This window comes from Girardinichthys multiradiatus, chromosome 20, assembly GCF_021462225.1.
Source record: "Girardinichthys multiradiatus isolate DD_20200921_A chromosome 20, DD_fGirMul_XY1, whole genome shotgun sequence".
Taxonomy (NCBI): Eukaryota; Metazoa; Chordata; class Actinopteri; order Cyprinodontiformes; family Goodeidae; genus Girardinichthys; species Girardinichthys multiradiatus.
In genome coordinates this window covers 25,997,207-26,012,959 of record NC_061812.1, presented here as the reverse complement: position 1 = coordinate 26,012,959, position 15,753 = coordinate 25,997,207, and the positions used below count along the sequence as shown (strand labels likewise).

The 15,753-nt window shown below is 37.5% G+C and overlaps 2 protein-coding genes across 3 annotated transcripts; both read left to right on the top strand.

Annotated features, from left to right (window-relative positions):
* The first annotated feature begins 2,054 nt into the window (after window positions 1-2,054).
* Window positions 2,055-7,907, top strand: LOC124856433 (proline-rich transmembrane protein 3-like). The gene is made up of 3 exons (XM_047346834.1): window positions 2,055-2,409; window positions 3,116-3,585; window positions 5,795-7,907. The coding sequence occupies exons 2-3, from the start codon at window positions 3,138-3,140 to the stop codon at window positions 7,432-7,434; spliced, it is 2,088 nt and encodes a 695-aa protein (XP_047202790.1). The 5' UTR covers window positions 2,055-2,409; window positions 3,116-3,137; the 3' UTR covers window positions 7,435-7,907.
* A 1,743-nt stretch (window positions 7,908-9,650) lies between these two features.
* On the top strand, window positions 9,651-13,977 carry LOC124857245. 2 transcript variants are annotated; one of them, XM_047348432.1, is made up of 6 exons: window positions 9,651-9,950; window positions 11,112-11,213; window positions 11,301-11,419; window positions 11,503-11,653; window positions 12,615-12,736; window positions 12,810-13,977. In XM_047348432.1, the coding sequence occupies exons 1-6, from the start codon at window positions 9,917-9,919 to the stop codon at window positions 12,882-12,884; spliced, it is 603 nt and encodes a 200-aa protein (XP_047204388.1). In that variant the 5' UTR covers window positions 9,651-9,916; the 3' UTR covers window positions 12,885-13,977. The 2 variants fall into 2 exon arrangements, with proteins under 2 accessions (XP_047204388.1, XP_047204389.1); XM_047348433.1 differs by lacking the exon at window positions 12,615-12,736.
* The last annotated feature ends 1,776 nt before the right edge of the window (window positions 13,978-15,753 follow it).

Here is a 15,753-nt window from a genome sequence, read left to right as displayed (position 1 = left end):
AAAACTGATTTACAGACTTCTATAAACTGTGTCATTGTTAAAGTGCTTTCCTCATTTGTCAATGTGGAGCCTGGTAAACATTTGAATGTGTATACCTTTAACAAAATCTAACTTCCCCAGTCTGCCTTAAAGCGCCAGGCATGAGCCACTGAGGGCGTCCCCCTGCTCGCTCCACAACAACCTGCCCCGTGCTGCTCTTAAGGTGGACCGAGCTAGTTGTGCTCTCCGAATAGGCAGAGTCTGTCACTCCCTGGACAAGTAAGAGTTAAAATCAGCCTTCTCCGAAGATTATCTGGTGATACTACAAAATCTCCTTTTGAAGTGATGGTAGTAGTAGAATCTATGTACAGTGCAGTTTTCAGTGTTCACACCCCTCACAATTTGCCACAGAACAACCAACGTCAGTCAGTTTTATATGAACAGAAAATGAAACATAATTGTGAAGTAAAAGCAAGATCGGACGATTCATTTTTTTTTTGATATCACTTTGAAAAAACTTGTTTTATATTCTGCCCTTTTCCTCATATACCCCTAAAACCCCAGTGCAACCGCTTGCCTTTAGAAATCACCTAAATAGTAATGTACACCTGTGTGTAATTTAATCTCAGTATAGATTTAGCTGCTCTTTGTTGGTTTCAGAAGCTTGCTTGAGAGCATTAGTGAACAAAAGCATCACAAAGACCAAAGAACACACCAGACAGGTTCGAGAGAAGGTTGTGGAGAAGTTTAAAGCGAGGTTAGGTCAGAAAACAATATCCCATGCTTGGAACATCTATCAAAGCACTGTTCAATGTTTTATCCTAAAATACATTATAAAACAGAATGGCACAAGTACAAATCTATAAAGATATGTCCATCCGTCTAAACTAACGTACCAAAAAACAAGGGTCCATGGAGGAGCAGCAGCGATCCACAGCTAAGGCGAATCTGTCGACAGGGCAACTACTGGTCTGTCACTTCACAAATATGGCCTTAATGGTTGATTGGCAAAGAGAATTGCCAGAAGCCACAAGCCATTAGGGAACAAAGCAAACAGGTGGGAGAAGGTGCTCTGGTCAAATGAGAACAAAATTTGACTATTTTGTTTACATGCTTAATGTTGCTGAAAACACTCCACATAACCATGAACACACCATCACCAGAGTGGAACATGTTTATCGGCAGTGTTATGCCAGGGGGATGCCTTTCTTCAGCAGAGACGGTGAACCTGGAAAAACTCTTTATAGAGAGTGCAAAGGACTTGAGACTAGAACCAATGTTCACATTCCAGCAGGGCAATAATCCTAAACATACACCCAGGATTACAATGGGTCAAAGCCTAAACTTGTTAGAATGGCCCAGTTAAAGTCCAAAAACTAACTTCAAGTCTGTGGCAAGACTTAAAAACTGATTTTAAGAGTTACTTTTCATCCAATTTGACTGAGCATCAACTATTTTGCCAAGAAAAAAGCAAAAACGTAAGTCTCTGTGAGGTAGAAAGCTGGTGGACACATACCCCGAAAGACATGCAGTCGTAATTGCAGCAAAAGTGGTTTTACAAAGCATTGACTAGGGCTGAATGAAAATGTATACCACGTTTCACATTTTTATTTGCAAAGAATTTTGTAAATTTGTATTATTGTGCTTCAAACTGTCCGATTTAGTGTTGATTTATCAAATAAAATACCAATAAAATACATTAAAGTTTGTGGCGGGAACATGACGAAATGTGAAAAGGTTTAAGTGGCATGATTATGGTTTCAATACAGTAAACAGTTTTAATGCACTGTAATGCTTACATGCCAATAACTGAGGACTTAATTAATTATTGATTTTTTTTTATTACACTGCACACAGATCACCCTGTGTCCATAGTTAATTTTAGGTCTAAAATATAGTAATGCATATGTATATCTAACAAATAACCTAACAAGCTGTCATAAATTGACTCTTGCACGTGCTCGTGTCGATTTGGCTTCACATCATCACTTCATGTGACTTGGTGCCACTGTAAGGATCTTAAAGTAATCCTTTCGTGAAGGGATTTACCTTCAAACAAACGTTGTAAAAATTTGGTTCGCGCTTTTCCAGGATTTGATTAGTCAAGAAAAAGCAAAAAATTATGTTCTGCGAAAAAAGTCTCTTTGATTTTGATTCCCTTTTTGAAATTTAAGATTCAAATATAGTTATTCAGGTCATCCGGGGATGGGAAAAGGCCAAGTAAGCAGCTGGCGCAATAAGAAGACTAAGACATCAGCTTGCAAGGTTGGACTTCTTTGGGCGTCCCTGTAAACCCTCTGTTCTGTATCAGTGTTCAGCGGGATGTTTATGTGGCATGTTAGAAACCAATGAGTTACCCTGCAGCAATAAAGAAGGAGTACACCCAGTGAAATCCTGAAGGGAAATACGGATGACTGTCAGGAGCAACAGGTACTTCTTTGGTTATTATCTAGCATTTATGAGGATCTTTTGTTGTTAGGTTATTTTGTTGTGGCAGGTAAATACCGAAATGTGTAAAAAATAAATATTCTGGTGTACCTTCTACTTTCCAACAACATTTTTTTAAGGATGAAATAATTGTTGAATTGAATCGACAATTCAAATTTTTTTGGACTCTCAATATTCAATCTTATTCTACCTAAATTTCAGGTGTTGAAATTTATATTTGAGTCTCAATTGATGTTGCATCACAAGGTCAAAGTACCTCTTCATGTAACAGTGAAAACTTAATAATAATAAATTTAGATTGAGTCATTATAGCATTTATTATTGATTTTTTTTGCAATTGATGCAAGTGTCATAACATTTATGACCCAAAGGGCACGATAGTTCAGGCTCATATTGTGAACCTCCATTTTTTCTACTCTCTATGTGTGTTTTTTCCACTGTGTTAACTATCCACAGATGCCATGTTGTGTGTAAACCCTCTGGATTACCCAGGGAATTACAGGATTAAAGCACATGATCATCTTGGATATATGTGTTCCTGAAATGAGTCTTAATTTTTGAAGTCTCTCTACTGTCAACAGTTTGGCAAATATTCTAAATAGTATACTACTTACTATACTAATAGTTATGAAAATTTCTTAAATATGAGAAAACTAATCTCCCATCCTTTTTTTATTTGTCTCCACAGACCTCAGCTTTAGATTAACAAAATGGGGCTCTCATATTTCCTCCTTGTTGCTCTTTCTGCATCTCTGCTTTCACTTGGAAGCTTCACTCAGACTTTGCATTCATTGGGTGTCTCTGATTCAGCTGCGAAACCTCTAAGTAAGGTTGGAAACATAGACAGGCTGAAAAATGTAGCCAGGGAAAATATGTTTCGTTCAGAGAGCTTGGAGGAGGGCAGCGGACTTACTGACAGGGGGACTTTACTGGTGCTCAGCAATGAGACTGCAATCCTAAAGGAGTCTGAGCGAGTGAGCAATGAAAACCACCCAGGAACTAGAATAACATTAACCACAAGACCAGTACCAAATGTCTACAGCTCAGGAGCTCACAACCAAGGAGCAGACAAACCTAAAGATTCAGTGAAAGGATATCCACGCTCTACTGTGATCTCAGAGGATGTTTCTTTGGATGTTGATTATGGCTTTCAGAAAGGTACGTTTGATTTAAACATAAACACTCATAATCTCACATTATTCCTTCTCTTATTGGATGAAATATACAGTGTACTGATATAATATGATTAGTTAGTGTAATATACAGTTAAAACCAGATATTTACATACACTACAGTCATATTCAATAAATTAAAATGTTATGGAGAGTTTATTTTTTTCAGTAACTCAATTCACTAAGTGAAACACATTACACAGATTAATTACTCACAGACTGATTTTTTCAGGTGTTTATTTCTGTTAATTATGATGATTAAACATTAGAATATTACACCAGACCAATAAAAACATATTTTTAAAGAAATGTGAACTTAATGAAAAGTATGTTTAATACCTGCTTGAATGTTGTTTTTTTTCAAAAAGTATTGTTAACCTGACAATCGAGCCTCATCAGAAGGCATATTTTAGGTTGGTTAGGTTTACCAAAATTATTATTATTACTATTAAAATGATTACCAAAATTATTTCTATTTGCTAATTGTCAGAATAATGACAGAGTGTTATTTAGACAACTTTATCATTACTTTCTTCAAATTCAGAAGATTACCTAAACTGATATTACTATATAGTAGTATTATTATGTTACATAATAGTACAATTTTACAGATGCCCTAAAGTGTTCATTATATATAAGAATAAACAACAATGGAGAGACTAGCCATCTTACTGTTCAGGAACTGTTTCTTAGTGTGAAATGTGTAAATCTACCCCAGAATAAAACCAAATATTGTAAAGATGTTACCTGAAGCTGGTAAAAGAATGCAAATATCCACAGTAAAACTAGCCCTAAAATAGGCCAACATGCCAGCAATAAGGTAATAAGGGGAAGGAAAGCCAAAATGACAAAAAATCAATTCTACTAAACACTATGTGAATGTATTTAAAGTTTGTCTAAAAAATATGTCTGTCATTATTCTGGTACTCAACAAATATAAATAATTTTGATCATCCTAACTGACCTAAATGAGGAAACTTTTAGTCTGATTTTATGTCAGAAAGTGAGAAAAAAATTTATGTCTTTTTAAACAATGTATGTAAGCGGTAATTGTTTAGTCAAATCCCCCGTTTAAAATTCATTAAAAAAACAACTGCTGGAAATAGGTGTTGGAGATGACTGATAACATGCTGTGAAAACATTAGTTCCTGTCATCTGTGAAGTATGCATGTTGGTTATTATTCCACGTAGTTTTGTTTAGTATGTCAGGTAAATTGTACAGTGTGGAACTGCCTCAGGATGCAGGATTTTAATCTTTACTGCCCTGCCTCATTTTTGTCTTTTTCTGTCCCATCATGGGCTGAAAGTTAAATTCTCTATGGACAATCTATGAGTCCCCCCAAGCGGTCAAATGATTATTAGCTCAATTATCAAGAAAATAAGCTCATATTTCTTTAAAAATGCAAAAACAAACAAAAGAGCAAAGTGTACCGGAGGCAAATTCCTTGTTTGTATGTACGAACTTGGCAATAAAGCTGATTCTGATTCTGAAAATAGGGTAGATTGCCAAAAGTTGGAGCCATCTTCTAGCGCTCGGCATGGTGAAGTGAGTGAAACGTCACAGGTGTGGAGGAATGCTGTTGATGTCCTTGTATACTAATAGCAAACCTTAATACTAGGTCAATGATGCAACTTTTGTATAACATTTACCCAACGTTTGTGGCAGATGTGCCTAGGTCTGACAAATATGGTGACTCCAAGTTGTGACAGTCATGCTGCAAAGTTAACTGGAGAGCAAATTATGTACGCAACAGTATCAGATGCGCAGAAAGACGAATCTGGAGCATATATACAATACTAAATTTTCAAACCCAAATCCAATTTATTTATAAAGTGCATTTTAAAAAAAGCAGGTTTTGCCAAACTCCTGTACAAAAAATAAGATAAATTAAAGATAAAACATAAAAGGAAGACATAAGATAGATATTTAATATCGGCTCACACCGGGTCAAACGTTATTAAAAATATATGTGCTTTAAAAGACAATTAAAACAAGAACCAAAGATGTCTGTCTAATATTTAAAGGCAATGTATTCCAAAGTTAGGGAGCCACAAGAGAAAAAAGCTCCTTTAAGTTTCAGTGAGGATTTATTGGCATGCATATTAAACTAATGGTGGTGTGAAGGCCACTGGTTGAACTTATTCTTTGTGCAATTCTTATGTAGAAAAATTAAAACATATTCTCTATTTTTCAGGTGAAGACCATCCCAGTCTCCCAGTCCAAACCAGTGTATTTACTTTAATCACTGATCATAGCGAGTTGGGACCTGGGCGCCCTTGCGTGCTCGGTGTCACTCCTTGCACTATCTTTACCAGCTTCAACGGCACCAGCCTGCTCTGGGATGACATGAGGCGCACGCTGACATTTGCCTGGGAGCTGCATGTCTTTGGATCTGCAAGCCTTTTCATGCTGATAACAGTCCTGGCGGTTTTGGGAATGGCTGGAGCGTGCACTCTTCCTCATGCCCTTTGTGATGCTCTTACGCTTTCTAATAGTTTCCTCACTATGGCAGGTGCTTTGCGTACAACTCTCCTTCTTGTCGATCCTTACGGTACCCGTCAGATCCTGCCTCATGCCACACTGGCAGCACTACATAATATTCCTCTGCAGCTTCTTCTGTGGGCACAGGTTGTCCTCGCTCTAGTCACACTCAGAGGGTTAAAGGTAATGCCTTTCCCTTTAAAACTGCGGTCCCCAGGGGTGGTTGGATTGCTTGGTATATCCCACTGCACCTTCTTACTTTTAGCTGATCTGTGTTCATCAACCTTGCCCCCAGCTTTTCCTCTTTTGCTGCAGACCATCTCTCTTTGCTGGGGTGTTCCTTTTTGCCTGGGAATTCTTACTAAGTCCCTTTCCCATTCACAACCCTTCTCCAGATCTGCTGTACCACAGTGGGTTCCCTCTCAGAGAACAGAGAGGCTTGGAAAGCGAGTAACGGCAGCGTGCGCCTTCCTTGGTGTGCTGTGTTGCAGCCTTCAGATGTATAGTCTTCTTTGGCTTTATGGGCTCCTGGGGAACTGGAGGCGCTTCAGTTGGGGTTGGTGGCTTAGTCAATTCTGGGCCAGAATTCTTGAGCAAGCATGGGGATTCTCTATCCTTTTTCTTGGATCTTGGATTTTCTGGACACCATCTAAAGGGCATGTGAGAGACAATCATTCACAAGGTAGAGATAACATTTCTAGGGCAGAAAAAAAAAGCCTGTGGAATAGGTTCTTGACCAGCATGCAGAGAGGCCTGATGAGAAAATCAGAGAAATCCTTAGATGACTTGATGCCAAACAACTTCGCCAAGCATAACATGTTTAGATCGGGTATCAGCAACAATGCAATGCATGATGATAAACAGGCTTCCTCTAAACTAGACCACAGTTCTGATCCTGTTAGCATCAGCAGCTCTGACTCTCAGACTGCGTTGCTGTGGCAGAAAGTTGGTGAGCGAGAATGTGTTCTCTCACTTATAGAATTCGACATGCGGCCCCCGTCTCCCATCAACCTCAGGCTCAGCATTGACAATGCCCTTTATCACGGGCAGCTTGTAGCTGGAGCTGTCTTCACGCCTCCCCCTCCCTCTTGGACACAGAGCTTGAGCACAAATGGAGAGAGCGGACCAACCACATTCCCTCCTGCCTATGTCGGCTATAAGTGGATGTTGGATACAGAGTCCATATCTGCATCCTTAGACCATTTCCAAGCCAAGGAGCCAGCACAGTCAGTAAATGCTACACCAGATTTTAATAGCAGGATTGGATCTCCAGCTGATGAACCAATGGAAGAACAAGTTTCAGTAGGGATGCTTCAAAATGACTGGTCTGATGACGACATCACAGATCTTTAGGCCATTGTCTTTACAAATGCAAAATCATGCTGCATGAACTGTAAAACCATTGCAGGAGATGGGTTCAAATGAGTGTAACTATTCAACTTCTTAAGGTCTAATTTTGACTTGAAAACTTTGCAAAGGCCCATTTGGGTTTCATTGTACCACCAATATTCTTAGAATCTTGATGTATTCTCCCAAGTCTTTTCAGAGGTGGATTTGTTTTGGAACACATGATCTACAAGGAGAGCAAAGTACAAATTGACAGATTCAGGTCTTTTGCATTAATGTGAAGTGAGAGGTTCATGTTCATGTAGTTAAACATTGTTTATGTTATATAGAACAGAGGATTTTGCTATCGAAGCCCACAAATGTCATCAACATTTCTATACTTTTTGCATTAGATTTGTTTAGTTATTAAGGTTTGAAGGATTCTATGTGGTATTTGTAAATAAATAAAAGTAATTAAATAATGTATGATGTTAAATCAACTTAATGATTGCCAATTTCTTATATATTTAATAAGATCTTGATATCTACTTGTTCTTTTGAGAAAATATGATGCCACAAATGTGTTATCAGGGACTTGAACACACATCTAATATTTCAGAGCATTTGGCCTTCACTTCTTCTCCTCAAACAATTCTTTAAACAACCTATTCATAGATTTTAAACATTTTAGATGGACAAAAAGATTTGCAAATTGCAGGACTCTTCCGAACAAAGAGAAGTTGGTGCTGAGAAGACAATGGACTAATACTCTTCATTGAGCAAAATTTATTCATTATTCCTCATCAGTTTATGTTCAAAACGAAACAACAGAAAATATAATTAATCTATATATTTTTACATTTTGAAGTTAGCATTTTTTCTAAAACTATAATTTGAGTTTTGTAGCTTTGTTTTTGTTTTTTAAAGAATACAAGGGAGTTAAAAAAAAATGATGCTTTAATGCATTTCAACAGTTCTGAATTTTCTGACCGTGACACCAAAGTCAGTCCACATTGGAAAAAACGTTTTTGCCTCTATCCCCCTGAGCACTGGGATCCCTCAAGGCTGTGTACTCAGTTCATTGCTGTCAACACTGTTAACCCACAACTGTGTATCCCCACTTGAGTAAAACCAGATCATTAATATTGTGGATGATACCACAATAGTGGGACTCATTCATTGGACTGATGAATCAAAGTACACGGAGGACGCCAAACAGCTAGTGGACTGGTGCATAGATAACAACCTGGTTTCTCAACATGGACAAATAAAGGAGAGGATCATTGATTTTGATGTCACAACCTGAGCACAACACTATTCAGCATCAGTGGCCGAGCATTTGAGAGAGTTAACAGCATTATATTCTTCATAGCCCAGCTCTATATGGAAACTGAAACAAACATTGCTCCCTACTAGTATCCTCACTACATTGTGAGCTGTGTTTGAGTGTACTGTAGTTGGACATCTGCAGTGTTACTCCAGTGGTACTCCAGCTGCAGTATGACAGCAAAAGAGTGCCATGTAGGAGATAGAACATTCGCAGAGACTCCTCACACCCTCTTCATGAACGTTTGGAACTGGTGCCATTGAGCACATGCTAAAAGGTTGCTGGTATATTAATATTAACAATAATAATTACATGAAAACTAATAATGTATTATTATTATTATTGTTATTATTATAAAACACAATTGCACTTATTTTATGTGTTTGGTATTGTGTTTCTTTGTGTTTTTTTGCACACTTATCAGTCAAAGATCCCAGAGAAACGTCATCACGTTTAACTGTAAGCTTTAATTTGTGCGATAAAAAGACGATAAATTCATTTTATTGATGGATTTCCTTTTGTTTTAAATTCTTTTAAAGTTAAGAAAAATATCAACATAAAAACAAATAATTGGTTTATCCTGGCATCAGGATTTCCCGTTTTCCTTTGTAAGTGATTTTGTGTATCGATTCCAAATAGTTTCCAGATGCAAAACTAAACTCTGTAGAAATCACAAACATACGTGATGTTCAGACTGAATCTTCCCAGAACTTTTGAACAACGTTCTTATAATGTTATTTCTTTAGATTTTCATGGATTTGACATTATTGTTTTGCACCTAACCGCAACACCTTCCTCATGGACCTCATCACTCACGCTCTGCTCACAACAGGTTTGGTTCGTGACGTAACCAAACGTCACGAACCGGACTGATTGGTTAATTAATTTCAAAGTATATGTTAGGTCATTAGACGCTACGGAGGTCCTGGCGAATAGCTCAATTTTTCAAAAGCAAACGCCTTATACAATCTGCGAAGGTGATGCCTTTGAGGAATATTTTGTCATACTTTGCATTGACGGTCATCCTGAGGGCCTCCATTCTGTGTTATTGGTTCTCTGATGAAGTGGAGGCAGCAGTGGGAAAACCTGCAGTTCAAGGCAGTCATCATCTCAGCCGGGTGGGGTCTGCTTTGAGCCGGAAACCTGCGGCTTTAACACGACCTGGTTCGCTTACTTATACATATGAAAAGAGATGGAGACTTTAATTCCACCAAAGGTGAGTGTTATTAGCCCACTAAAGTTTCTCCAGCATATATAAGTTACGTATTTCACACGGAATGCTTGCAATCTGTAGTGTTTTATGTGATAAAAATGTGGCGATATTACGAAAAAATCAAGCTTGTGCATATTTAACCTTTGCTTTTTGGCAGAAGGGTATAATTAATTGATGCATGGAAGTGAACACTGGCATAGCAAATTTATCTCATGATTAATAAGGGTCCTTAAAATAATTTTCACTAAGCTTACAACCAAAACAAAATGTTTTAATCCTGTGATTCCCAATGCATCATATTGATACAAGCATTCCTGAGACCTCTATACCTCTTCATTTCTTCAAAAACTTTCGATATGGATTAAAATATTGCAAAAAACATATTTTGTATGTCATGTGTTTGTCTTTTCTTTTTCTTATGCCTAACATCTTTCTTCTTAAGTGTGATAAATACATGACCATATATGAAAAATTCGTGTCAATTATGATGCAAAAAACTAAAAAACTTGAGAAAACTAGGTCATCTTTCAAAAATATAATTTCAGTTGCCTGATAGGCCTTCTGACACTTTTTGTACTATGAACTGTGGAGTAAATGAAGGAGAAAGATGTTTTTATTCTGCAAATGTTTTGCAAGACTCATTTAACACTCACCAGTTATTTAGATCATTTATATGCCATTTTCCATGTTGTGATGGTTACAACAATTAAGGGACAGTTATTTATTTATTTTTATTCAGTGTAATGTTTATTTGACCTAGTTCATTGTTGATGCTAACTTTGACAACACATTAATAATGTTTGCTGAAATCTAATAAGCTGAAAATGTCATAAAATTTTACAATCTGTGTATTTTTTGTTTTTTAGTTATCCTGAACAAATGAATATCTGAACCTATCGCTTGGTCTCTTAGTGTTTATGTAAATGTTCTCAAAGCTGTATTATTTGCGACTGGCAGGCATGCAAGAATTGAGCAAAAGGAAAAATGGCGATATACAATTTTTACAACAACTTTGTACTTTAACTGATTTCACCTTTCTTTGAACTATTTAACTGTATCTCTACTTTCTTTTTAAATTAATAATAATGAATAACATTTAGGTTTATGAATACAGCAATGTGCACATGGACAACACTTTCAACTGAATCAGTACTTGTGTTTCAGCATTGAACTTGGCAAAACTAAAGCGCCTGGCTCCATCAGTGCTTTGTGGCAGCAACCAGATGGTCAAACAGAGAGGAACTCATCATTTTCTCATCGACAGCGGTTGGTGGTTGGTCGTATGTTTTGTATGGGTGTCAGAAATGCTGACCAGTGTGCAAAAAGGTGATATTTTCCTTGAATGTCAAACAGGTGAGAGACCTCTTACTCCTCTGTCCCAGATGCCCTCTACGTGTGGCTTTTTTGTGAAGAGGTCCCGCAGAGATGTGCAGTATGCTGCATCCTATCAGGGCTGTCATGTTAACAAACGGGTATATGTTTTCTTCCATGCCATGTCTATACAGGATCCGACTTAAAAAAGACAACCAACATTGCCACTGGTTTTCTTTCATTGGAGGATGGATTTTACCTACCGCTGCGGTTATGGGGGACACCGATGACCATGTCCTGTCCTGATATGTTGCCACTGCCCTATGTTTTCTGCTTTCCAAACAAGATGGTGGTGAAGATTCGTGGCGTGGCAGCCAAGGAACTCAAAGTAAAAGGTAGGTGGTATTTATTACAATGCCTCGCAAAAATATTTATAAACCTTGAACATTATCAGGTTACAACCACAAACTTCAATGTATTTTATGTGATACACCAACACAGACCAATTCAGTTGTCTACTCTTGATGCCAGAGTATTGGCATTGCGATGGTAGTTGAAGAGAGCTTAAACCAGAGAAACGGCCAAAAAGGATGATGGGTGAACTATTAATTTTAGTATACTGTTAGTATACTTCAATCTAGCCTTTATTAAAGGGTGGCAAGAGGAAACCTGATATGGTAAAGCAATAAAAAATTCTGTTTGCAGTTGCTGCAAGCCATGTAGGGTAACCGATTAACATGTGATTGAAGATGCACTAGTCAAAAAAAAAATCTTACTTTTTGGCCTACATGCAAAAATATATGTGGTGGGAAAACTAACACTGCACATCAACTGGAATACAGCCCCCCCCAGTTAAACTTGATGGCAACAGCATGATGCTGTCGGGATGCTTTTCTTCAGCAGGGAAGCTGGTTGGAGTTGATGGGAAGATGGATGGCTGGATCTAAATCCAGGGCAATCCTTGAAGAATACCTGTTGGGGCAGAGGTTCGGCTTCCAGCAGGACTACAGCCCTTAATATGTTTCTCAGAAGAGTTGAAAATTGATGTTCACTGACGTTCTCCATCCAATCTGGAGACTAAGTGAAATTAAGAGTTTGTGTTGCTCACATAAAATCCCAACAAAATGCATTCATTTTTGGGGTTGTAGTTTGAAATGTTCAAGGCATATGAATCATTTTGCTAGACACTGTAGAATTATTCTGCTAATTAGAATCTGTTCAGGAGATAAATATTTAATGCTGGCAGTAATGGACATAATCTTAGTTTTATACATATATTTAAATGAATCCTTCCACATAGCCCTGTAGCTATAAAAAATATATTAGGTTTATTTTCTTGTGTTAAAACTGTTGCAGTGTCTGGCACGTGGCAGCCTTTATCATCAGCATGTAGCAGCTGCAAACTGACTTTTAATGAGTCTTCTGGTGAACTGACACTGATCGTACCTTACATCAAGGATTTGTGTTTGGAGATCAAGGTATGATGAAGTCCTCTTGTGGTCAAGTATTGAATTTGAATTGTAGATTTGCTTTTGACTGTCTTTTTTGCAGAATGAGGAGTATTTACTCTCTCTTCAGTGGGCAGATTTTGAGCATCATGTCCTCCTGTACCAAACACTGAGCTAAAAACAGGAACATCTGCACCCTCAAGTGACAGTGATAAAGCCCTGCATCCTCTTCAGTACCCTCAGTTGCCAATATTTTCACAGTTCCTAGAGTCGCAGTCAACACAAAGTCCTTGGATTGTGGCTCCATTGCCATTTTCCTTTGTGGCTGCGGACTTCTCTGAAAACCAAAAGATGCCTGGAAATCTGAGCCCTGCCTTACTTCCCAAGTTCTTTGAGTTTCCCAGACCTGAATTACCAACACATCCTTCTGGAGATGACAACGCAGACATAAATCAGCTCCAGTTGCTTCAAATGCCAAAGTCTCCTCAATATCAAATTCCACTTTTCCAAGAATTCCCTGTGTTCCCTAGAGTTTTTCCACCAACAACAACCTGGCCACTTCCTGCAACAAGCACAGAGACCGTGGTAACCCCACCTACTCCTACAGGGCATGAGAAGCTTCAGCTTCCCCTGCAGCCAGAGTTTGCAGTGATGCTTCAATATCCCTTCCTACCATTCCCTAAATACCCTGAATCTCCACAGGATCAAACTGTGGATGATGCAGAATCCAAACCACAGCATATCCACACTCAGGTCTTTCAGTATCCCATGTTGTATCCTCCTTTTAATCAGCTTTCTCAGTTACACAATGCACCAGCAGCCGCCACCAAGGCACCTCCCTATGAAAAGCCTTCATACCAACCACACCCCTCTATACCGGTATATGTTGTTGCCAAACAGGCTGCCATACCTGTATTTCTGCCTTCTTCGTCCATGACCCCTTTTAACCCAGCTCCATCAGTTCAGCAGGAACATCAGCCCTTCTACCTTGCCATGAAGTCTTTTTACCCGTTCCTTCCTGATCAAAGTCAAACTACACTAACAAATATCTGACTGTGGTTCTGCTGACTGGGCACCAGACCATCATGGATGGGTTTAATGTCTCTCACAGCTTGTTGCTTACTACAAGCTGTGATATGCTCTACGGACAGCTGAACTCGTGAATAAGAATACGTTTAAGGTAAAGTAATAGCATTTTGGTAAGAAAATGTAATTCATTAAAACTAAATGTAATTTTCATCTGGGGGAAAATAAAGGCTGAAGGTGCACTACTGACTTTGTCTTTGGTCTGTGTGGCCTATTTAAAATCCTTGCGTTTTCTAATATGCTCTGGTAAAATGTAACTTTTGCTTTCTTTGTTGGCCTGGCAAGATATCAGGAAATTTTGGCTTTAAAACTATATAGGTGCATATCAAATTAGAATATTGAATTTATCTTAGAACTTCAATCAAAAGTGACATTTGTATGTAGTTCAGTTGTATCTGTATAGTACCAATTCACAACAAATTTCATCTTAATGCGCTGTACAAAACAAACTGACCCAGTTTATATACAGAAATGTATACAGACTGCTGACCACTAGGTGATATTCAAATATTTACACAACCTGTATCCCACAAAGATTACCTAAAGAAATTCATATTTTTCATACAACTCTAAAACACATGCTAAGCTTGTGAGCTTTTCCCTAAGATCAATGTCTGATATGCATCCCCCAGACTAAACTGACGGGTTTTGTGTACTTTTTAAAACATTTTTTATTTTTAAATTACTTTATCGACATGCTCCATTTTGTCTCCACAGAACAATATACACCTGTAAAAATGTATCAATACTTTACTTTTACTGGTTTGAAATGTATTTACACTTATATAAATTTAAAAATACAATGTCACACTGAAAAGTGCAATACCTGATCTTCAGTCTGTTATTCCATGTTCCAGTGCTTAACATTGTGCAGTTTTTATTCATTACCCTTATTTTTAATGTTTTGATTTCCCTTTTGGAATCTACTATCCCACTGGTATATTCTAATTTTGACAATGTATTACACTTTATATATGAAATTTAATAACTACTCTAGGTAGCAATCATTTAAATGTGTAATCTACTATTCACAAACAGAATGTTTCAGTGAGAGAAACTTTATAGAGAGTCCAAAGTCATGCATGCACATTGTGTAGACCTGCTGGTTGAGTTGCTCACCTTGGTGAATCATTCGGGAGATATAGCAAGTCACTTAATCATATAATGGACAGACTTAGATGTTTCAGCTGTTCAGTATGCAAGTCTTTCAAACTACAATCAGCGTTTTAGTTATCTAAAGCATTGTTCTTTAAAGGAGAAATGTCACTTTTTCTATCATTTATTGGGCTTTGTATAGGTTTCATTATGGAAACTTGCATGTCAGATGTCTGCATTATTAACACTAACATAATTTTGTTTAGTTTTAAAACTAGAACAATTGATACCAAAACTTCCCATTGTGAATCTACTTCTGCAAAAAATATATTTTGATTAAACAAAAGTAGTTTGGAATGTCATGTATTCAAAACAAGTAATCAACAAGCAATTTAAGACATCAATAAATGTAATAAAGACGAGCAGAAATGTATTTAAAAGTATTCATAAAGATCTTTTAATATTTATGTGGAAATAAAAAGGTCATTTGTTTCTGATACCCACAATGCTTATTCTAAATAGGAAATATGTTTTTGTAATATTTGTAAGTACTAGGAACATGCGGCTGGTAGACAAACCTCTTGCTTTAGGATATTTCATTACTTTCTCAACAACCTAGGACTTTATATACAAGATAATCTGCTGGATGTCATAATTATTTTTCTTGATCTGATTTTCTGAAAAGCTTTAGGAACTGTGGGTATGGCTTGATACAAAGAGTGGATTTGTCATTAGCTCCCACTGCAGTCGTGAAGCTGGGTTAGACTGCAGAATTATTTATGGTTCTTAGTTTTCGCTGTTAATACATTTCATCACAAACGGAGCTTTAAGCTTTATCGTAACCCACAAATCTATGAAAATAAAGC